The sequence below is a fragment of the Anser brachyrhynchus genome (genome assembly GCF_964034855.1).
Source record: "Anser brachyrhynchus genome assembly, chromosome: 22".
In the NCBI taxonomy this organism is placed as follows: Eukaryota; Metazoa; Chordata; class Aves; order Anseriformes; family Anatidae; genus Anser; species Anser brachyrhynchus.
The window spans coordinates 3,426,567-3,448,764 of NC_137715.1; the positions used below are offsets into that span (position 1 = coordinate 3,426,567).

General features: G+C 63.1%; 1 protein-coding gene across 2 annotated transcripts; it reads right to left on the reverse strand.

Annotated features, from left to right (window-relative positions):
- Positions 1–916: 916 nt before the first annotated feature.
- On the reverse strand, positions 917–21,080 carry JUP (junction plakoglobin). 2 transcript variants are annotated; one of them, XM_080565230.1, is made up of 15 exons: positions 20,988–21,080; positions 9,619–9,842; positions 8,351–8,601; positions 7,636–7,874; positions 6,765–6,966; positions 6,091–6,235; positions 5,360–5,463; positions 4,076–4,414; positions 3,531–3,686; positions 3,268–3,387; positions 2,942–3,092; positions 2,689–2,810; positions 2,375–2,414; positions 1,885–2,055; positions 917–1,803 (listed from the first exon to the last, which is right to left on the reverse strand). In XM_080565230.1, the coding sequence occupies exons 2-14, from the start codon at positions 9,833–9,835 to the stop codon at positions 1,910–1,912; spliced, it is 2,232 nt and encodes a 743-aa protein (XP_080421356.1). In that variant the 5' UTR covers positions 9,836–9,842; positions 20,988–21,080; the 3' UTR covers positions 917–1,803; positions 1,885–1,909. The 2 variants fall into 2 exon arrangements, with proteins under 2 accessions (XP_080421356.1, XP_080421355.1); XM_080565229.1 differs by having other exon boundaries at positions 8,351–8,604.
- Between the last annotated feature and the right edge of the window lie 1,118 nt (positions 21,081–22,198).

Consider the following 22,198-nt stretch of genomic DNA (forward strand, 5'->3'; position numbering starts at 1 on the left):
CAGCCTCCAGCTGGCACAAGGCAGAGGTACAAACCCAGCTGGGACAGGGATGTGGGCATCCCAGGGCCACCCGCATGTCCCCCTCCCACCCCCAGCATGTACTCAGCAGTAGGTAAAACCATCCCTTCCTCTGCAGGCAGCCTCACATGGACCTGCCGCAGGTTTTCTTCTCCTGCCAGGCTCATCCAGGAGCTTCGTGCCCCAGAAAGCGCTGTGGGAAAGCCTGGGGCAGCCAGCTCCTGGCGGTGCCAGTCCCCGTCCCCCGCATCCTTCCCAGGGACGGGTCCCTGTGCCGAGTGGCAGGGGACGAGGGGAGGCCGCCGAGCAGATGGGAGGCCGTGAAGTTCGCGGGTAACTTTGGGAACAGTTTCCACCTCCCAGCACGATCCCAGCCTGGCGCCTGGAGCCACTTCCACATTGCTCTCCAAGGGAGCAGCTGTCAGAGTTAGCATTTCAGTGGAGAATATTTCCTTTTGCCATCTGCTCTTGCTATTAAAGCCAGGCGAAGGCAGGAGAAGGCGACCATGTCAGACTGGAGTAAATCACTTTTTTAAGCCTAGCTTCTTGCAGCTCCGTCCCGGCTTCGCTCTATCAATCACCGGGGCTCGCTCGCAGCGCGCGCGTTTATCCCCTGGAGCTCATTAAAACGAGCTCCGTGCAGCAGCAGCAGAGATGAGACGCCGGTGATGCTGCTTAATGAACAAACATCTTAATTACTGGGAGTTTTTACCTCCTGACGGATCAGACGAGCAGCCTGGATGGAGCCGGCATGCTAATGACCCAGCACCGGCGACAAGAGGGCTAAGAGCAAGTGCTGCTGTGGCTGGGGGCGATGCCTGCCCTCGCCCCATTTGCAGCCTCTGCAGCCTCCTTCCCTTCCCCAAGCCGACGGAAGAACAAGCTCGTGGCAACCTGGGGCTGGGGGGGGTTATTTTATTCTTTGCTTTGGTCTATACAAAAACAACTTACAGAAATAATAAAATCTTCCATTCCTGAACCACACTCCAGTAACAGTCCATCCATTTCCAGTCGGAGCATTAAACCCTCAACTCCAGAGCCTCTTTTAAAAAAAATCGTTAGGTAAGGAAAGAGGGGACGGAAACACACCACTCACCAAAAAGAAGGGAAACGGGTTAAAATGTGCAACAGAGATCAGTACAAGGACACGGTTCCTAATGCTGGAGTCACTTCTCTATTGTTACTGTTAGGACAGGCAGTTACACAAAGTCAGCTCCCCAACGGCTGATCAGAAAGAATTAAACCGCAGACATCCCGATGGCTAAAACGAAGGTCTTGGGACATGGGACCATTTGTTTTCAGCAAACTCCGGATTGGCCTGATTAAGTAAGTCAGAGTTCGCAGAAGACAAAGGGTTTTCTCATGTTAGATTCCTTTTCTAGAACACTAACACGCAGAACGAGTAGTGGGGAAGTTAGAAAGCACAAACTGAAAGACGGCAAAAGCCATTGGCACCATATTAAAAATAAAAAAGAAATATATATATTCATAGAAAAGACTATTTTGCCAATAAAAGGTTGATAATGATGCAAGGTTTGTGTGTCTTAAAGCTTCAGAAACAGTATCTTGGATGCTGGATGCGGCAGTAGGTGCTTGAAGCAGTCCCAGGAGGAAGGACCTTCTCCACAGACCCACAGCGAAGAAAAAAAAATAATAATAATAAAAATTGAGAAAGAAAACCTCTCGTGGGAATGGAAAAGTTTGTCTTCTCAGGCACTTCTGTCTCCCAAGTCCTTCTCGCGAATGCTCAGCTCTGGGGCCACCCTCTCGGGATGGAGGAAACACCTGCGGCGCGGCGGGAGGGAGCTCACGTCACCCAGCGCGGGGGGCTCGGGGAGCAGCGCCCCGCGCACCCCCCGGCGTTACCTGGGGCGGGGTCTGGGGCGCGGGTTTAGGCGAGCATGTGGTCGGCGAAGGGCGCCCGGACGCCGTCGCTGTAGGCGTCCATGGGGTAGTCTCCGTCCATGTCCATGTGCATGTCGATGGGGTCCAGGGGGATGTCACCCGAGTACATGGGGCGGTAGCCGGGGTCCATCTCTGCCGGGGGACAAGGGACACGCAGCTCAGCTCCCGGTGCTGGGGGGCAGCTCCCGGGCTCAGCCGTCCTCCTGCTCCCCCTGCCCTGGGCAGCGTTTGGCACGCGGTGCTGCGGGGGACACCAGGGCCATCTGCCACCCCCTGCCCCAAAAGCTGCGGGCACAACGTGGAGCCGAGGGGCGCAGCTCCCGGGGAGCTGAGCATCCCCACGCAGGCCAGGCAGCTGCCCGAGACAGCTCACTGAGAGCATTAAAAACCAGCATGGTTCTGGTGACAAGACACTGCAGGACCCCGCAGGAAGGGTTCACTCTGTACTCACCGTCTGAGTAGGGCTCGTTGATGGGGATCATGCTCTGAGCCTACGAAAGAAGGCGGCACGGTTTTAAGACGCAGGGAACGTGCAAATGTGTGCGCGATGCTCCATGGCTACGTGGTGCCCAGCCCCGTCCCGTAACCCAGGGCTGCTGGAGAGCCAAGGCTGCAGCCCGGCCACCTCCCACCTCCCTCTGTCCATCCATCACCCCCATCCCAGCTCTGCCAGGAGGCAGTGGCAGCGTGTGGAGGCAGGAGACGGCCTCCCCAGGAGGCCCCCATCCCTGCGAGGCTCGTCCCCGTGCCCAGCGCGGTGCTCACCGCCTCCCACGCCGCGGGGTCGTGCTTGAAGAGGGAGTTGGTGAGCTCCACGGACACGCGCTTCCTGTAGTCGGGGTTCTTGTCCTCGGAGATTCGGAAGAGCACGGCAGCTGCGTAGGTGGCTGCGGAGGGACAGGAGGCGCCGCTGACCCGGGTGGCACGGGGAGCCCGGCTCCTCGCCACGGTCAGCCCGAGGATTCCTGCTTCAGCCGCGCCAGCAAAGAGCAGCAGGGCCCAGGCCGGCTGCACTCACCTGTCCCCTCGTTCCTGGAGTGCAGCAGCTCCATGAGCGGAGCCGAGGCCCCCTCGGCATCAATGGCATCTGCTGCCTCCTTGTCCTGGGCCAGCTCGCACAGCACGCCGGCCGCGACACGCTGGATGTTTTCCACCGGCGAGTAGAGGAGCTGTCAGGAGAGATTAACGGCAGCGTGAAGCAGTCGGCGCGGCTGCCTTCGTGCCCCTGATGCAGCCCGAGACGGGCGTGCTGCCAGCTGAGCGCCGCGGCTCCCAGCCCACCACGGGGACGTGCCAGCGGCTGGGAGGTGGCACGGCGCAGCCCCGGCGCCCCCAGCCCCTGACCTGCACGAAGAGAGGGATGGTGTTGAGCCGGAAGATTTCCATCCGGTTCATGGGGTCCCGGGCCAGGATGTGCAGCGCTCCCGTGCATCCCTCCACAATCTCCTCCATCTTCACGCCGTCCTACGAGGGGACACGCGCTCAGCCAGCATCCCCACACCAGGGCACGGCCACGTCATGGGGACATGCCACCCCATGGGGACACCAGACCATGCCGGGACTGGGAATGAGGGGCACAGGCAACGCGGCCAAACTCTGGGACTCACCGTGTAGGGCTGCTGCGTGCCGGCTGCTACGTGACGCTGAGCATCCTGGTGAGCCTTCACCAGCAGCTGGACCAGTCGGGGGATGACGGCCGCCTCCTGCAGCGGGGCATGGTTGGCCGGGCACAGGGCCAGGTTGCGGATCAGGCCGATGGTAGCCTGGAGCAGGGAACCGGGAGGGACAGAGAAATTCATCAAACAGGGACCGGAGGCGTGAGTGCACCCCGCAGGCTCCCTGCCTGCCCCCACACCACCTCTTTCTGCAGCACAGGCTGACTCCAGCTTCCTGCACTCCCCCCCACCGGATCTGCCTCCCCCCTTGCTGCGGGGGCGGCCGGGGGGGGGCGAGGATTGATTTCACTACAGCAGCCGAGCACGAGCAATTTCCTCCCATTAGCGGCCGCCAAGGACGCAGCCCTGCGGAAGCTCCAGCAGCCACCGGCGCTCGCTGCTTCCGTCCTCCAGCTGCAAACCCCACCGGGGACCAGCAACCTGGGGGCTCGCTCGAGTCCAGCCCCCAAATCCCACCCCCCCAGAACCTCCCACACCTTGACCAGTGGCCACTGGTTGGGCTGGTTGAGGAGCTTGACGATGGCGGGGATGCCGTAGTTGAGCCGCACGGAGTTCTGCGCCATCTCGGCCTCGGGGTGCCGGCTGGTGAGGTGCCGCAGAGCGCACACGGCCGGCTCGGTGATGTCCTCCTTGTCGCCCGCCCGCAGGATGGTGTGGATCAGGGCCTCCACCCCGTTCGACTGCGTCACCAGGGTCTTGTTCTTGCTGTTGTTGCAGGTCAGGTTGGAGAGGGTGCCGGTGGCACAGGTCAGCACGTTCACGTCGTCGGAGCTCAGCTGGTTGACCAGGATCTTGAGGACGCCGTCCAGGCCCTCCTGCAGGAGTGGGAACCAGAGGTCAGAGCAGTTCCCCCCACCAGGGCCAGATCCTGCCCAGCACCTCGGCTAAGCTCCATCCAAGCTCTTCCCCTCTTGGGGTGTCAGAGCTTCTCCCCGTTACGCGGGCAGAATGCCTGCCCCAACCATGGGGGCTCCCCCCCAGGACCCGATCCCCTCTCCTTCGAGCCCCAGGCTCATGCATCTGCATGACACCAGAGCTTGTGCAACCCCTGCTGCTGCTCCCAGCTGCTCCCAGCATCATCTGGGCAGAGCGAATGGCAGCACCCCAGACATGCGCAGCTTCACTCCGGGTTTAGTATCTCCACCAAGTTTTCCCTGCTGGAAACGCACAAACAACGCAGCCTCCAGCTGCTCAGAGCAACGCGAGAAGCCAGCGCTCCCCGAGCTGTCCCAGGGTGACCACAGCCACGGGCCCAGCTGTGCAGGCAGGGCCAGGAAGGGGTTAAAGCAACGCGGCCGCGTCCCCCCCCCACGCTCAGCCGAGCCAGGGGACCCGGCTGCGTGCCTTCCACCGCCAGCCCGAATAGTTTCCACACTGCATCAGGCGCTAATCCGTGCGGAGTCGCAGCCCGAGCACCACATGGGGAACGCATCAGGAGGCGGCGAGAGGCTGGGAAGAGCAAGCCCTGTGCAGAGCCCTGGGCCACCCTCGAGCCCCACGGCTCCCGGGGCTCGGTGCCAGGGCAGCATCCTCGCTGGGGGAAGGAGCTGCTGCCGTGAGCCAGAGCAACGAGCAGCCCTGGGGATGCTGCTACAGCCGGCGGGGATGCTGAGCAGCACGAGGACAATGCTTCGGGTTCAGCCTGGCACTGGCGCAGGGCTCCGTGGAGAGGGGCACGCTGGCGCAAAACCCATCCGACAGCCCCGAGGTGCTCCCCAAAAGGCTGTGCTGGAGCACGACGCAGCGTCCCCAGATCTCACCTGCTTGGTGGCCACATCGGAGAGGTTCCGCAGGGTCCAGAGACAGTTCTGCACCAGCCTGGGGCTGGAGCTGGTCAGGTGCTTGCCCAAAGCCTGCATGCCGCCTGCCAGGGAAACGAGACACCGAGCCGCCTATAAATATCCAGACATGCAAAGCGTCCCCAGCGGAGAGGAAAAGGGAGCAACAGCAGCTCTCAGCACGGCGAGCGTGGGCTGGATGCCACCTGACTGTTGCCTCCAACGCACGACGTCGCCTTGTGGCTTAGCGGAGGCTAAATGCGGTGCAGGAAGGCAGCTCCCTGCCCGCCAGCTGGGCCGGCTCCTGCCCACGCACGGGCCCAGGAAAGCACCTCAGCAAGCTGTCACAGGCACCAGGCCACGTACAGGTGGTTTTACCTGGCCGTGCAAGGCTTCAGAGCGCCCTGCACGTCAGCTGTGAGATGGCGGTAGCCATCCGGGGGAGGAACAACAGCAGGATAACCCCCCTTGGACACCGGGGCCAGGGTCCCCCCTCGCCACCCCAAGGGGCAGGGAGCAAACAGGGCCAGGAGGAGTCACTACTGCAGGAGGACGAGCCAAAACCCTGCAGCTCTGGCGTCTGGCACGAAGCGTGGCTTGGGGAGCAGCCTCAGGAGGCCGGACACCCTCAGCCGCATCACCCCGAAACCCCAAAATCCCAAATCCCCAAACGTCCTGCTGTCTGTAGAGGCTGCGCCCCCAAAGCCTCTTACCGGCCTCAACGATAGCGGGCTTGTTGCTGGGACACACCGACAGCACCTTGAGCACCCGGCTCGTGGTCCACAGCAGCTTCTCGTAGTTGTAGCTGCGCATGATCTGCACCAGGGCTTGGGGTCCTCCGTTGGCCAAAATAATCAGCTGCGAGGCAAAGGGGACAGGGTCAGGGGGTGCGGCAGCTCTGGCCACACCAGCCCTGCGCACCGCGGACCCCCGTCCTGCGAGGTGGGGTGGGGTGGGCAGCATCACCCCCCTCGGTTCGGTCTGGGGACCAAACCTCAGCACCCTGCGCCACGCAGCCACGCGAGGCTGCAGCGACTTGAGCGTAGGAGGAGAGAGCATCAGCCCAGAGGAGCAGCCCAAGAACAAAGATGGAGCCGTTGCCCTGAGCAGCAGAGGGAGAAACCCAGCCAAGCCGCTTTACCGGCCAGACTGGGACCATCTGCGCCGGCGGGGACGTCCTGCCCGCGAGGGGTCGGACGCGACAGCGCCGCAGACAGCGCCACCGCTCTGCCTCCGGGCACGGCCCGGGGGGCCACACGGCCCAGATAGGGGGGAGCTGCCCCCTGATACCCTCCTGGGCTTTTGGTCTGCGAGGTCAGGCGGCTGTCCCCCCCCTCGCCACCCCACCAGGTCCCCCCTTTGTGCCAGCCGGCGCCCCGGGGCTCACCTTGCTCTCCTGGTTCCCGTAGGCGAGGAGCTGGAGGCAGTCGGTGGTGATGGCCAGGAACTTGGGGTTGTTCTTGTTCAGCAAGGGCACCATCTTCTGCAGCCCGTCGGCCAGGCGCACGGCCATCTTGGCCCCCTCCTGGTAGAGCAGCAGGTTGTGCAGGGTGGTGATGGCGTAGAAGAGGACCGACTCGACCGGCGAGCTGCAGGCGCAGGAGCCACGTCAGCACCGGCGGCCGCCGCTGGGCTCCCCACGCTGCAAGCGGGGCCCGGGGCGCTGCCTGCACCCGTCTCTGCCCACCCAGCACCCTTCCGCGGGTCCCAGCACCCCAAATCCCCATCCAGCCTTGGGCACCGCCAGGGATGGGGCACCCACAGCTCCTGTGAGCTGTGCTCACCACCCTCAGAGGGAAGAATTTCCTCCCTATATATCTAATAATGTATCTATCTAATCTAAACCTACATTTTTTCAGCTTAAAGCCATCCCCCCCTTGTCCTGTTGCTACCCCCTATCAACAAGTCCTTCCCCAGCTTTCCTGAGGTCCCCCTGGGGCACAGGAAGGCTGCCGTAAGCTCTCCCCAGTGCCTTCCCTTCTCCAGGCTGAACCACCCAGCTCTCAGCCGCTTCACAGCGGAGGGGCTCCGGCCGCTGAGCATCCTCGTGGCCCTGCTCTGGAGCCACTCCAAGAAGCTTTTCCTTCTGCTGCTGGCCTCAGGCTCCAGGTGGGGGTCTTTTTTTGGCATGGGCAGAAGCAGGACCCTTTCCTTCCCCTCCTTGTGCCCCCCATGAGCCTGGCTGGGACACCTCGGCTCCACCACCCTCTTAGGGCCACCCCGGTGGCCGTGCCCTGCTCCCACCAGCACCCCCTTACCTGAGCATCCTGACGAGGGCTGGGATGCCGCCGGACTTGAAGATGGAGAGCAGGCCCTCGCGGTGGTGGGAGAGGTTGTGCAGGATGCTGGTGGTGCAGCGGGCCGTGTCCAGGTCGCTGGTGCTCTGCATGGTGCGCACCACGGCCGCCACGATCTGGGACGACTGCATCAGGGCACGGCGGGACGCCTCCTTCTTGGAGAGCTGGTTCACGATCATGGCCGCTTTGCTGACAACCACCTGGGGTTGGGAGAGGAGTTGGTGGGTGGAGGGGGTCCCAGGGCAGCCCCCCGAAGGCACACCAGGGTTCCTGCTCTGCTTGGGCTGCCCACATCGAGGGCTGCTGCTTGGCACAAGCCTTGTCCACCTCGCTCCAGGAGCCACGCAGCAGCTCGCAGCGTAGGGTCTGACCCCCGGCACCGAGGAAAGGGGGCAGGCAGCGGGGTCTGGAGCTTTGAGAGCGGGCAAGAAGCCTGTGCAAGGCCAGGACTACGAGGGCTGCGTCAGAGCAGCAGGGACAAGCTACAGAGAAAGCAGAGGTGGGCTCCATCCTGCTGCAGGGCGGAGGTGACCACAGGGCTTCGCCACGAGGAAGGGAGCTGGATGGCAGCAGCGGTCTGGGACCCCATTTGTGCCACCCTGGCTGGGGAAGGACACCCCAGGAGCCCTGCAGCTGGAAGGCCAGAGAAATGGGCAATCAAGCTGCGTTTCCTTACTGGGTCCTCGTCGTTGAGCAGCTTGGTGAGCTCCGGGATGGCGCGGGTGGCCAGCTCGGCATCGTCCTGGTAGTTGATCAGGTGCACGATGGCAGACTTGAGCATCTGCGAGGGCTCGGCCAGGCGCTGCACGTTGGTCTGCTGCCCCTCCACCTGCGTGGTGATGAGCAAGGAGCGGTCCTCCACCGTCTCGGGGTACATGGCGGCCCGGACGCGCTGAGCCCGGGTCATGGCCAGCTGAGCCTCCATATCTGCTGCGGGGAGAGACCGGGAGGCAGCGTCAGAGGCTGGGGATCTCTCGGAGGAGAGCTCCCCAAATTTCAAGGAGCTGAGCAAGAAGAGCTCAGCACCACGGCACCAGCCACGTCAGCAGTCCTAGCACGTCCTGCGAGGAGCCGGCGCTTCCGAGCGTAAACAGATAGGGCGGAGGGGAGATAAGACAACGCTCAATTAGGCAGCGTGATTAAGCAATTGTCACACGAGGCCCGTTAATTAAAAAATTAAGGGTATTTGCAACTCAGGACAGGCTGGCATTGGGGATTAGGAGAAGGACACGGAGGCCTTCCTGGTTGAGGCTGCAGGGACGAGAGCAGCAGGAATGTCCCCAGCAGAGAGCTGTGGTCCCCAGCTGCCCGCGGCAGGGACCGGGCAGGATTTGTCCCTCTCCACGGGGCTCTGCTTCCACTGGGAGCTTGCAGCTCAGCCCTCCGGGACCCATCACTGGGAGGCGAGCCACGTATCTGACTAGAGCAGATCTGCCCTCTTTTCAGGGATAAAGCTGGGGGAAGCAGCTCCTTCAGCCCAGCGGGCTGCACCGCCGTCTGCTTCGCCCCAGCAGCAGCGGGGGAAGGCGGGCGGGCTGTCAGGGTTTTACAGCGTGTACCGAGGGCTTTGCCAGGCACAGCGAGACAGGTTTCCTGAGCAGGCAGGTAGCAGAGCAGACGGCCGACCCGTGGGCTGGGATCAGATGTTCCTCTCCGGAGCCAACCGACCGGCAGGCTGGGATGTGTGCGCACAGCTCAGCACCAGTGCGGGCTCTGGCTGCGCGCCCTCGACGCGAGAGCTCTCGGCGCAGGGGAAGGAGGACGGGCGGGAGGATATTTTAGGCAGCAACAACTCCCAGGGTGTGGAAGGCTGCGTGGAGGAGTGCCCAGAAGGAGCACGGTAAGCACAGGCCACGGGAGAGCCGTGGGGGAGGTGGAAGAAGGAAGAAGAAACGCAGCTGAGCTGGTGGCTGACCCCCTTGGCATCCCCCTCCCGGCCCCTACCTTGTGCTTGGCTCTGGCCTCCTCCCTGGCAGTAGCTCGTGGTGGTCTTCTTGATGGTGTACTGCTTCCCGTAGACCTCGTCATCGTCCCCCAGGCACTTGCTGCTGACGGAGGGCACCTGGGTGTTGACGCCGGAGTGGATGCCCGAGTCGTAGGTGTAGGTCTGCTGCCACTCCGTCACCTTGATCGGCTGCTCCATCATGTTCATCACCTCCATGGCTGCTCTGCGGGGCAGGGAGCCGAGAGCTTGTAGGGCAGAGCCCGGGGTCTCTCCGCGGCACCTTCCTGCCCCTCTCCCCCGCTCCACGGACCCCGGCGGTGCCCCCGCCGCAGCCGAGCGCAGCCGCCCGGGCGCAGCCCGCGAGCAGATCGCTATCTGCCCTCCTCCCCCAAGCGAGATGAAAGGCGGCACCGAGCTGACGAACCCACAGCTCAGCACTTTGCTGCTCGTGTTCAGACACGAAGCGCGGCTGCACCCGGCGCTGAGCCGCCCGCCAGCCAGCGCCCGCCGCGCGAGACCGCGTCTCAGCGCCTCGGTGCCGAAGCGCGAAGGGGCCTCCCCGCTCCCGCACGCAGGCTGTTTAAAGACCAGGTTTTGGAGACGGGACCTGGCAGCGAGCTGAGGACGAGGCTGGGACTCTGAGAGTAAAAGAAACCGTTCAAAGGCTCTTATAGGACACTCCTAAAGCACCTAAAAATAACCAGGTGAAGCCAGCAGCTCAGTTCTCCCCATGGCAGCCCTGGTGCCCGTGGTCTGGGTGCTCCCTGTGCTGAGCGCGGTGCCAGCAGCTCGCTCACTGCCGGCCCCTGGGGGTCACCAAGCAGCCAGGTTGGGCTGGGGCACACCAGCGTGGTCCCCAGAACACTCATCCAGCGATGGGTGAGCCAAGCTGTGGCACGTCCCCATGCTCATGGTGTGCCAGGGCTGTGAGCAGTTCCGGGAACAGCCAGAAACCCAGCGTCAGAGCCCTGGGAGGGGAGGGAGAGGGAAGTGGAGCAGCCCCATCCCCTGGGAAGAGGGTCCAGCAGCAGCTGGTGCTAATGAATTATTGCAGAGGGGTGGCAATGCTGGTCTGGCTGCCCTGGCAGCCCCAGCAGGGAGTCTCACGACAGTGGGAAGCAATACTGGGAACACCCTTGGTACGGGGTCCCTGCACCCAACGCCAGCGTGGGAGGCTCCGGGAGCAAAGGGGAGCTGGGACCCAAGGGAGATCCCAGGCGGAGAGGAGCAGCTCCCGCTCGCAGCCGCCTCCTGCGTGCATGGCGATGCCGTGAGTCACCACAGGGCTGGGGCAGACGGGAACGCTCCGCTCCCCGCCGGCCTCCAGCAGCTGCCTTGGCCTCCGGGGAGCCCGTCGGCGGGACGAGCCCTGCTCCAGCCTCGCGTGGCTGCTCCAGAGTCTCGGGGACCAGACTCCGATCCCCAAACGCACCGTGGCTGCTCCGTCCCCAAACCCAGAACCAACCAACCCGGGTGTACTTTTGGAGCGGGGCTGGGTTTTTGTCGTCTGTAGCTTGGGGACTTGGGGGGAGGAGAGGCGAGGGAGGATAGCGCAGCCCGCAGCAGCTCAGGGGGGGGCAGGAAGCTGCAGGGCTGAGTCACCGGCCCTGCATGCAGCCCCCGGCAGGGACGGGGGCACCCAGCGAGCCCCCGGCCTCCTGCAGCACCCAAGGCCGCCCGGGCGGGGATGAGTCAGAGTTTCAGACTCGATAAGAGGCGAAGGGAGCAGCTGCCGCGCGGCGCCCGGCGGAGCTGGGAGCAGCGCTGCCAAACAGAGGCGTAATTACCACCTCCACCAGCACTGATTCATGCAGCAGGCTGGACCAGGGCGGCCGCGTGCCCGTGGCCCCGATCCAGCTCAGAGCTTTCGGGGGAAAAAAAAAAAGGGGGGGTCCAGCATGGCTGGCACTGCCACCAGCATCCTCCCCAAGCAAGCAAGGGGCAGCAGGACGAGCCCCCAAGGGCGGGCAGCCGTGGTACCCCACCACCCAAGTGAGTCAGGGCGTTGGGTGGTGGCAGAGGACGCGGATTGCGCAGAGCTGGGGGGGGGGGGGCCAGGGCGGCGCGCACGGGCTTGGCGCGGCTCGCCCCAGCGCTGCGGGCTGTTCCCAAGGAGCAGCCGAGCCCTGGCGAGCGGCACAGGCCGACACTCACCGGGAAAACATCCCTGCCCAGGTACGCAAACCCCTTCCTGAGGAGGGGTGGAGGTCAGGGCGCAGCAAGGCCGGAGCATCCTGCATCCCACCAACCCCCCCCAGCAGCCTTCCTGGCAGCGCGGTGGGGGGGCTGTTCCCGTCGGTTTGGTGTTCTCTGAGCTGTAAAGCAGCAAGCCGCACGCCGAGCGCTGCTCCGGCTTTAATGGGTTGTGCATAATGCATGTTTATAAGGCAGTAAGAGGCAGCCCTGCTAATGGAGGCCACGGGAGGCAGGTTATTCCCATGGCAGGGAGCGGGCCGGAGCTGGGCTTTCCGATCAGTGCAGAGCGAAGGGGGTGGCACCGGGGGCAAATCCAGCCAAGCTGGGGGGGGGGGGCACAGCTTGCAGCCAGGCCCAGGTCCTGCAGCAAAGCCCCAGCGTGCGCTCAGGTGTCAGGGGGGGGTGTTGGTGAAAGCAAGCCCTCCCCCTTTGGTGACCACGGTGTTGGAGCCTCCAGCTTGGGTCAGGAAGCCGGACAAAACGCCACCAAAGCACGGCCACCTGCCACCACAAACAGGTTGGGTGCCTGGATCACGAGCTGAGGAGCCCCCCCAGCCCTAAAACAGGGCAGCAGCAAGCAGAGGACAGGGCTGGGGCAGCAGGGGGGAGCATTCCCCTCTCTGATGGCAGGAAGGGCCCCACGGTGCCACCACGGAGCAGCTGGCACCGACGGGGCTCACCGAAGCCATCAGCGACCCCAGCGAGAAGCAGCGCGCAGAGCCCTGGCAGCAGCCCCAGCCACCCGCCAGGTCCCCACACCAACGCTTGGGAAGCTGCCCTGGACGGGGCTGGACAAGGGGAGAACAGAGCCAAGGGCATCAAAAGCTTCCCCACGGCACAGACGAGGTGGGGGTGGGAGCACCCCGGCACCCGGAGCTGGCAGGAGGGGCCCGTTCCCATCCGCACGCACTCAGCCAACCTGTCACGGCTGCTCTCTGCAATTCACAGGCGTTTGACAAGCACTTAATTTTTCAAACATCCCCGAGTTCAGCTCAAACGCTGACTTTTTACATAGCTGTGCATTATGCATGAGCCATCCCCCCGCTGCCGCCCTCCTCCCTGTCTGCACCACAAGCCTCAGACATCAAAAGCGAGCGGAGCTGCTCAGATCTACGACGGGCTCAGGTGATCTGCCCCAGACAGGCTACGAGCAGCAGAATAAACCCGGGCTAATGAGCACGGGTGTTACTGTGAGATACCAGCCCCGTTAGAGCAGCCCCAGCAGCACTGCCCCGCTGATGGGCACCAGCCCAGCACCGCTGTGGGTTTGCTCCCTGCCACAGGCAGCCGGTGAAGCTGGTGGCACTGAAGGTGACAGGGCCAGTGGAGCAAGTGTCAGAGGCTCCAGAAGCAGACAGGGATGCTTCCTGAGCCCTGCATCGAGCATCCTGTTGATCGTCACACCGAGGCCCGACACCAGACACAAGTGTTTCCATCCCCTCCGCTGTCCTCAGATGTCCCCGCTCCTCAGCAGGGACCGAGCTGGCAGGTGACACCGCAGGCAGGGGATGCTGCTTAAGCCTGGTTTGACCTTCACAAGCATCCGTCACAGCCAGATCGGGGCTTCTGGAGGTGAGCAGCTTGCAGCAGAGCATGCAGAAACAAGAAAAGCAGGACCCTCAGGACCCTCGCCTTCCCCTGCAGCTCGAGAGCCAGGAACCGGGCAAAGCTCTCGGTTTGTGCAGAAAGCAGCGAGCTGTGTGCAGGGCACACAAGGAAACACCTGCTCCAGAAGGGGCAGCCCCACAGCAGAGGCAGGCAAGCAGCTCCAGCCACCCCAGTGCAGGGCAGGGAAAAGGTTAAATCCTCCCCCCCCTGCTTCCTGGAGCCAGGCATCCTGGTGGAAAAGCAGAGGAAGTCACCAGCGCTGCACAGCCCCGGCCAGAGGGCTCATCTGTCTCCAGGATTATTTGATCAGCAGCCAGACGGCATCATCTCCCCACGGACACCGTCTGCGGAGGAAGTCTCCAGTAAACTCCAGTAAACACGCGTCCTCCTGCCCGGAGAGCCCCTTCCTCCGGGGACAAGCAGGACGCAGCCTCCGGAGCTCGGCGCTGGCACCGGTTTCCAGCTGAGCTGCCCGAGAGAAGCAGCAGGGAAGCGATGAATACTGCTTCAGGCAGAAATAGTTATTGCCCAGGGACTCCCTGGCATGCTGGGGATGGGGCTCACGGTGCTGCCGGAGGGGAGCGAACCCCAGGCTGGGGGCTGTGGTGCTCAGCGGGACCCTGCCCCTCTAGGTCACAGCAGGTGGGGGCAACAGGAGCAACCCCAAAACCCAGATCACGGACTTGGGGTACCCAGAAGCAGGCAGCAAGACCCTGATGCAGTGGTGGTGCGAGGCAGGGCCTGATCCTGAAGCTGTCCTGGCTGGGCAGGGGGTAGAGGAGCCTGGGGCAGGAGCTGTCAGAGCCCCCCCGAGCTGCCAGCACCCCCCAGCCCCGCAGAGAACAAAGGGCAGCGGGGCTGGAGCTCCTCTGTTCAGGAGCTGCATTGTGTCCTGGCAAGCTGGGCTGCAGGAAGCACGTGAGCGATGGTAATTACAGTTACTTGGGCTTTTAAGAAAAGGAAAGAGGTATTTAAGGCAGTTCAACAAATACCATGCAAGAAAAAGACTATTTTAGAAGCACTTCTGCTGCACGCAAGTGATCTCCGGTCCTCCCTGGGCACCTGGAACAGCAGGAGGATTATTTGGTGCCGCTCAGACAAAGCGGGGACGATGCAGCAGGGCTGGGGCAGCCACAGCCCAGAAGTGACAGTGCCACCGCCGTGCGACAGCTAACGAAGCCGGGACAGCCACCGCAACAGAGCCGGCACCGTATAAAAGCTTCAATGGCTTTGAAAAGGATCCATGGCAAGAACAAGCGGCGCAAGGAGGGAGAGAATGGAGCTTTTCAAGACCTCGCCGGCATCAATGGGATGCATTAGAGTCAGAGCCCTGCTCGCGCAAGCCGTTTCAATGAGGGCTGTACAGTGAAGAGAAGTCATAGGATTCAAAGGGGGATGAGAGAGCAGCTTGAAGTTTAACGAGGAGGAGAGCAGCGGCGGGGAGCAGCCAGCGCGGCAGAGCACCACGCACCCCAAGCTCAGCCCCGCTCCGGCCCTGCCCTCGCCAGCCCTCAAACAAAGGAGCTGGCCGCCTTTGTTCGCGGTGTTTGCACGTCCAGAGCGGCTCCTGGCCACCGTTTGCACACCCAGAGCAGGTCCTGGCCACCGCTTGCACACGCAACAGGCTGCGGCCACGCATGGCTCAGGTGGGCAGCGAGGGGCACAGGAGCCACTACCCAGACCCACACCCCATAACCAGAGGCAGCTCTTCAAGCCCTATTTATTTCTCAGCTGCTCCCAACCAGGTGTTTGAGAGCTGCTGACAGCCTCATGTGAAGCCCCTGTTTCTACTCCCCCCCACCTGGCTCCAGCCCCAGATCCCCCCACAGCACCCACCCTGCTCCCTGGTGCTCTCCATCAGGGCACAGCTCACTGGGGACACAGGTGCCCCGAGCCTTGCCATGCCCTGCCTTCACCCAGATTAGGGGTTACTGACAGCTCCAGCACACACACACTGCAATATTTTGGCACTCCCCATCACAAAACAAGGTACCATCCGCTGCACATCCCTCCCTTCTGGGGGCACACACAACACTGGCCATTAGGGTCACCCTGCAGCACAGACCCAGCAGGTCCCTTGCGTCTTCGGCTGCCCTTCTGCCCTCAAATCAAGGCACAAGACTCTCAGCCAAGGCATTTCAAGGCCAGGAAGAGCTCGGAGGTGGGACTGGGCGCTGCATGGCTCTACCTGCAGCCCAGCCCAGCTCCCCACCCCACACACCCGGTGCAGGAATCACCCTGATTGCGGCGCAGGGCGGAGCGATCCCGTCCTAAAACACATTCCTGCTAAGGCATGAAGTCACCCTAGAGAATACTTCTCCTGTGAGAGTCCAGCCGGCCCCTTCCAGCTCTGTCCTGGCCACCAGCACCCACATCCCTCCCTCCCTGCACGCATCCCCGCGGCTCTGCCCAGGTCAGGTATTTTCACACCCCGTGTGAGCAGGGCACCGGCCTCTTCCCAGGGGGAGGAAAGCTCTAAGCCTCCCCTCCGCCCTCCCGAGCCAACACCCATCCTCTGCCATCAGCAGGAGCTTCTCTCGCACGTGGGAAGCCGCTTCCCACCCCACCCTGCTCCAGCCTCGGAGCCGCACGGGGCCAGCAGCACCCAACGCTGCTCCTGCGCCCTCGGACACGAGGCTGGGTGCTGTGCTAAACAAGGGCAGAGCAGGAGCACGTCCCATCCAGCCTCACCCCTCGACCTGTCTCAAACGCATTCAGAAGAGGTGGTTTTGGTAAAAACCTTCGGGTGCCACGACAGCACCCACCTCCCGTGCATCGCGCTCCCTCTGCTAGGGGACACCAGCACCCGTGGAAACCCACAAACACCAGGAACAGGAGGACCCAGGTGGACAGATCCCCTCCGCAATAAAAGTTCACCAAGTCTCTTTAGAAACACTGCTGGGAAAAACGGGAACTCGTCGCTTGTCCACGGAAAGAACTGGCACGGTGCAATTAATCACAATAACTCCATCTGGATAAGAAAAAAATTATTTTGTTTTAAAGAGCACCAAGAACACGTTGTCCTTTAAGAACACGATAATTGCAGGCTTTTTAAATTTCGGCTTGGAGGCTCGCATGCTGTCTCCAGCTAGAATAATGGTGTCCAAAAAACACAGGATTCTGCCACCTGGCCCTGATTCTGCCAGCGAAGAACAGAGGGAAGGGAAGGGAAGCCGGGCTGAGAGCTGCTGCGCCCCAGCTTAATTTCTCCATCCGATTGCATTACATCTGCAAAGTTCAAATGCTTCACAAGGAATTATCACCAACACCCGTCAGCACCCAGCCTGTCGGAGCAAGTTAATGATTTGTCACCAGGGCTCAGCCCGCGTGTCACAGTGATTACGGCAGGCTCTTTACAGCAGCCAAAGGTCTCCAACAGCAGAGAACCAAACGCCTTTTGCCCACCGAAGCACCTCCGAAAGCCAGCACACAGAGCAGGACCACAGCGCATCCTGAGACCACAGGGATGTGGATAAAGGAGCAGGACAGCACCAAGCAGGATTAACACCCCAGCAGGGAGCAGCTGGTTCATCACCCTGGAAAATGCTGGCAGCACTTGGTTTCCTGGTGGCATCAGGGGCTCATGCTGCTGCCGAGATTTTCAGCTTACTGGCTCCTGCCCCCCGGCACAGCATCCCCTGCTCCATCCCCACCTGGAGAAGGGACCTTCACCAAGGTCACAGGGAAGATGCCACGGGGTCGATTCCCAGCCCCTGGCTGGGTCTCAAACACCGGAGCAGGCAACATTGCTTAACCCTACAAGGGCACTTGCTCATCTTCACAGCCTTGAGAGCAATGCATTGGGTCATCCAGGTGTGGGATATCCAGAAAGCACCGAGCATCCTGAATCAGCCCCCTTCGCAGCTCCGTGTCTGAGCCAGCAGCTCCTTGCTCAGCACCTTGCAGAGAACCCGAAGCCCCAAGGAGCCCTGCTCCAGCACAAGGCTCCTGCCCTTTTTCTAAAGGGATTTTAGATCCGAGCGACTGAAGCATTATGAAATGCCTCCGGGCCTGTCAGCATCCACAGAAAAACCAATCGGGGATGGCAGATTTAGAGACTCCAAACCCCTGGCTAATTAGAAACATCTTCCTCTGCCCCTGTAGCTGTTTAGGGAGCGCATTACCCCTGCACACGAGGTGGGAGCACAGCGCTTCACCTTCCCTGCGTGGCTCCTGCTCCAGGTAGGAAGCTTCAGAGCCTGCTCTGCGCTGTCATGGCAGGGCTCAGAGAATGAGACACGGATGTGCAGGACCCAGCCCTGCTGTTGCACATCCCCACGAGCTGCGATGCTCATGGGCAGTGTGCTGAAGCCTGGACCCTTGGCAGCTGAGCAGGATGAAACCCAGGGCACTCAGAGGCACCTCACCACAACAGGAGGATGCAACAACCCAGGGGACAGCTTGCAAGCCAAAACCCAGCTCAGGGTCAAGCACACGCTGAGGACAACTCCCAAGGGAAGCAGAACGAGGACTGATGCAGCACAAGTGGGACAAGGAAGCACCCAGAGCATCCCCTTCCCGCTGCCAGACCCTGAAGCTTTGGGGTGCAGGAGCATGCACCAACCAAGCCACCCCAAAGTCCTCTCCAGCACCTGATCCCTTGCAGGACATGGGATCCAGGAGGAGCCCGATGTTTAGCTGAACGGTAATGGGCTGAACAGGAGCAGGCAGCAACACGCCTGAGCATGGCCCAGATTTTGGGCTGTGCAGGGCCACCTTTGGGACAGCACCACAGGGCGCAGCAGGGCTACGGGTGGCTGAAGTTTTGGAGCATTCTGCAGCTCGGTGCTGGCCAGCAGCAGTTTAAACACAGATGTGTTTTTTTAGCTGCTTAGGTCAAGTTTTAAGACTTTTTTTGGCAGCCGCTCCCGCGTGCAGAGGCAGCGTGCCTGTTCGGTCCCCAGCCCTGCAGGACTGGGGTAAAACCAACCCTGCAGGAGCGAGAAATGCTGCACCAAATTCAAGCCTGCGAGCCAGGCACTGCCAACAGGTCCACAGCTACTTCTGCACAGCTCAGCTGGGGACACCCTGGGTCCCACAGGACCAGCTGGGACCCAGAGCCACCACCACGGTCCCATTTGCTGGGTGATCCCAAAGCCTGCCTGGGTGGGAAAGCACCAGCTGAAGTGAAGGTGAAAGCTGGAAACAGCGCCACAAGAAGTCCGAGGCAGACTAACAAGGCTTTAAGAGATGGTAAATTTATTTTTAGGTTCTGTGAACTAGAAGCCAACCTGATTTACGATTTAAAATTTCAAGACCGATGCAAAACTTGGTACAGATGCAGCAACTGAAGCCTTGCAAGTCGCCTGCGCGGAGCCCCCGTCCTCCCCAGCTCCCCTCCTGGAGGCTCTGCCATCTGCAAGCCGAAGCCCTGAGATGTGGAAGTGCGATAAGAAGCCAAGCACCAGCAAATGCTCCCACACCAAACCACAGCCTCGAAGGGAAGCCATCGTCACAGACACAGCCTCCACTGAAAAAGCCTCGCAGCTGCGGAACAGTTGCCTGGCCCAGCTGCTAGATCTGATTAAGGATTTCAGGTGGGGGGGAAACAAAGAGGGGGGAGAATTAACAGGATTAGGGCAGTACTAAACAGTAATGCTAAAACACAGCACCAGGACCAGAGGGGAAATTCCTCAAGGTCTCCAGGTGCAATCCACCCTGGATTCTGCTGTGCCACCAGCGCCGCAGACTCAGACCCCCGTGGGGACAGGGGCTCCAACACCCAGGCCCTGGCTGTCCCCAGGGCTGCGGGCGCTTCCTGGGGCAGGGAGGCTGCACCACAGCAGACAATAGAGCAGGAGAGCCATTGTTTGGAGGGGAGGGCCCATCCTGCCTCCTCCCAGCACTCCCCAACTGTTGGAGCTGACACAGCTCCAGGGACTCGCGCCCTACAAAAACAGCTCCCTGCCACCTGCGCTGCCACAGAGCCAGCTCTGAAGGGGACACTGAAACACCTCGACCACCAGGGCCACGAGTTCTTCACGTTCCCGTCCTACAATCCACCTGTTTAAGCCAAGCTTGCAATAAAAGATTGTTATTTTTAATGACACTCTATGGGAATCCTCTGAAGCAACGAGCAATTATAGGCTTCAAATGCATAAAGACAGTTTAATTGGGTGCTCCACGCCCTCCCAGCCTGCCCTGGTAGGACACCGACAAGGACCCGGGAAGGGACCACGACCCACCCGGCTGCTCCACGGCCCCCCCAGGGGTGGGCTGGGGGCAGCAGGGGGGCAGGACCCCCCCAGCACCCAATGCAGGGGGAGAGATCAGTGCATGGGGACACCGCTACCAGCACACGGGGGGTCAGGCTGTCACCCCAACGGTGGCACCATTACAACGGGGGGGCCCAGAACCAATACTGGGGGGCACTGGGACCCCCCCCAAGGTGCTCTCCCATCACAGCCATGCCCCCCCCAGCAGACACCCATGCTCCTGCCACCTCTCCCCACGCTCCTCGCACGACAGCCTACGTCTTCCCTCGGCGGGCAACTCCCAGCGACGTTTCAGCATTATCCTTTCATCTGCGCTGCAAACCTGATTAATTAGGCTAATCACTCAGCTAACGCAATTAGAGCCCTCGCTGCTCCCCAAACGCCAGCCAGTTTCGCTCCCCCCCCGTGTTCTCCGGCTCGGATTTTTGCCGTCAGCCTCTCGCGGGGGTTTCGGACGGGAAAACTCCTTCCTCCTCCTCCTCCTCCTCCTCCTCCCGGCAGGGCAGCGCCCGGCCGTGCCTCCAGCCAGCCCCGCGGGGGGACCGGGGGACGGCTCCCGCCCAGCCCCGGTAGCAGCACGGAGCCGCCTCCCGACCCCCGGTACGGGCTCGCCCCGGGGAGCGGCCGGACGGGACCCGCTCCGCCGGCGGGGAGAGGAACGAGCCCGGGAGCGACGCCCCCGGACGGGACGGAGCCCCGGGACCCCGCCCGGTTCTCAAAGCGGAGCCCTCACCGGCTCCAGACCTCGCCCGGTCTTTGCCCCGGGACCCCTCCCCTGCCCCGGTTACTCCCTGCTCACGCCCCGAGACCCCTCCCGGTTCTCGCACCGGAGCCCTCACCGGCCCCGGACCCCTCCCGGTCTTTGCCCCGGGACCCCTCCCCAGCCCTGGGACCACTCCCGGTTCTCAAATCGGACCCTTCCCGGCCTCGGCTACTCCCGGTTCATACCCCAGGACCCCTCCCCAGCCCCGGTACCCCTCCCGGTTCTCAAACCGGACCCTCCCAGCGCCGGGATCCCTCCCGGTCCTTACCCCAGGACCCCTCCCCAGCCCCGGCTACTCCCGGTTCTTGCCCCGGGACCCCTTCCGGAACCAGACCCCTCCCGGTTCTCGCACCGGGACCCTTCCCCGGCCTCGAGACCCCTCCCCAGCCCCGGTTACACCCGGTTACACCCGGTTCTTGCCCCGGGACCCCTCCCCGGACCCCTCCCGGTGCCTGCCCGGGGACCCCTCCCCAGCCCCGGTTGCCTCGGGGGACCCCTCCCGGTTCCGGTTCTGCCCCCGGTCCTGGTCCTCGCCCCGGCCCCGGTAACGCCCGGCCCCCGGTGCCCCCCCCCCCACCCCGCTCACCTGCGCGCCGCTCCCTGCGCGGGCACTGCCGCCCGCCCCGCTCCTGCCCGAACAAAAGGCGAGCAGCGCCCTGCCCCGCCCCGCCCCGCCCCGCCAACCGCCTTCCCCATTGGTTCTCCCGCCCGCCCTTCACCTCGGGTCCCGCCCCCGCCGGCCGTGTTTATCCGCTCGCCATTGGGCGGCGCGCGGCCGCCCCGCCCTTCGCCGGCAGGGGATTGGGCGGGGAGGGAGGTGGGAGGGAGAGGGCGTGGCCTAGAGAGGGAGGGGCCCACCTGGGTGACGTCAGGAGGGCGGGGCCGGGGAGGGCGGGGCTTGGCGGGGCGGGGCCGGGGGGGCCGGGAGGGGCTGGGGGGGGGGGCGCGGGGACCCCCCCCATGTCCCCGTCCCCCCCGTGTCCCCCCCAGACCCGGCTCTCCCCAGCCACCCCTCCCGACCCCCCCCCCACCTGCAGCACCCCTGGGTGCCGGATCCCCCCCCCCCCCCGGGACCCCCCCCCCCAGCACCATCCACAATTTATCGCATGTCCCAAAACCAGGCGGTTTCACACCAAAACCAGCCAGGAGCATCCCGGGGAGGGGGGGGGGGGGGGTGTCAGGGTGTGGGACCCCAGCGGGCTCAGCACCCCTGTGTCCTATGGGAGGGGGGTCTTTTTGCCCTCCAAAGTGCCCCCCCACACACACACCAGGGGGGGGTTGGCCCCATGGAGACCAAACCAGCCGGGTTTCACCCCAAATTGTGTCCGAGCTGGTGCGAAACGAAGCACTGAGGGCGCAGGGCCCGGCAGGGTGGCGGAGGGGCTCGAAGGCCAGGAGGGGGGGACCGGGAAGGGGGGGCCTGGTCCCCCCCGACCCCATACCCAGCGGGGCAGGGGGCACGAGGGCAGCCCCCGTTCCCCAAAATGTCCCCCGGCTGCGGCCACACGGCGGTGACACCGTGGCCGAATCCGGCCTGGTTGAGGGCATCCGCGTTCCCCAGGCGCAGGGAAGGGGAAACTGAGGCAGGAGCGGCAGCAGCAGCAGTAACAGCAGTAACAGCAGTAACAGCAGTAACAGCAGTAACAGCAGCAGCAGCAGTAACAGCAGCAGCAGCAGTAACAGCAGCAGCAGCAGCAGCAGTAACAGCAGTAACAGCAGTAACAGCAGTAACAGCAGCAGCAGCAGCAGCAGCAGCGAGAGGCGCCGGGGCCGGGCTGGGGCGGCTGCCGGCAGCTC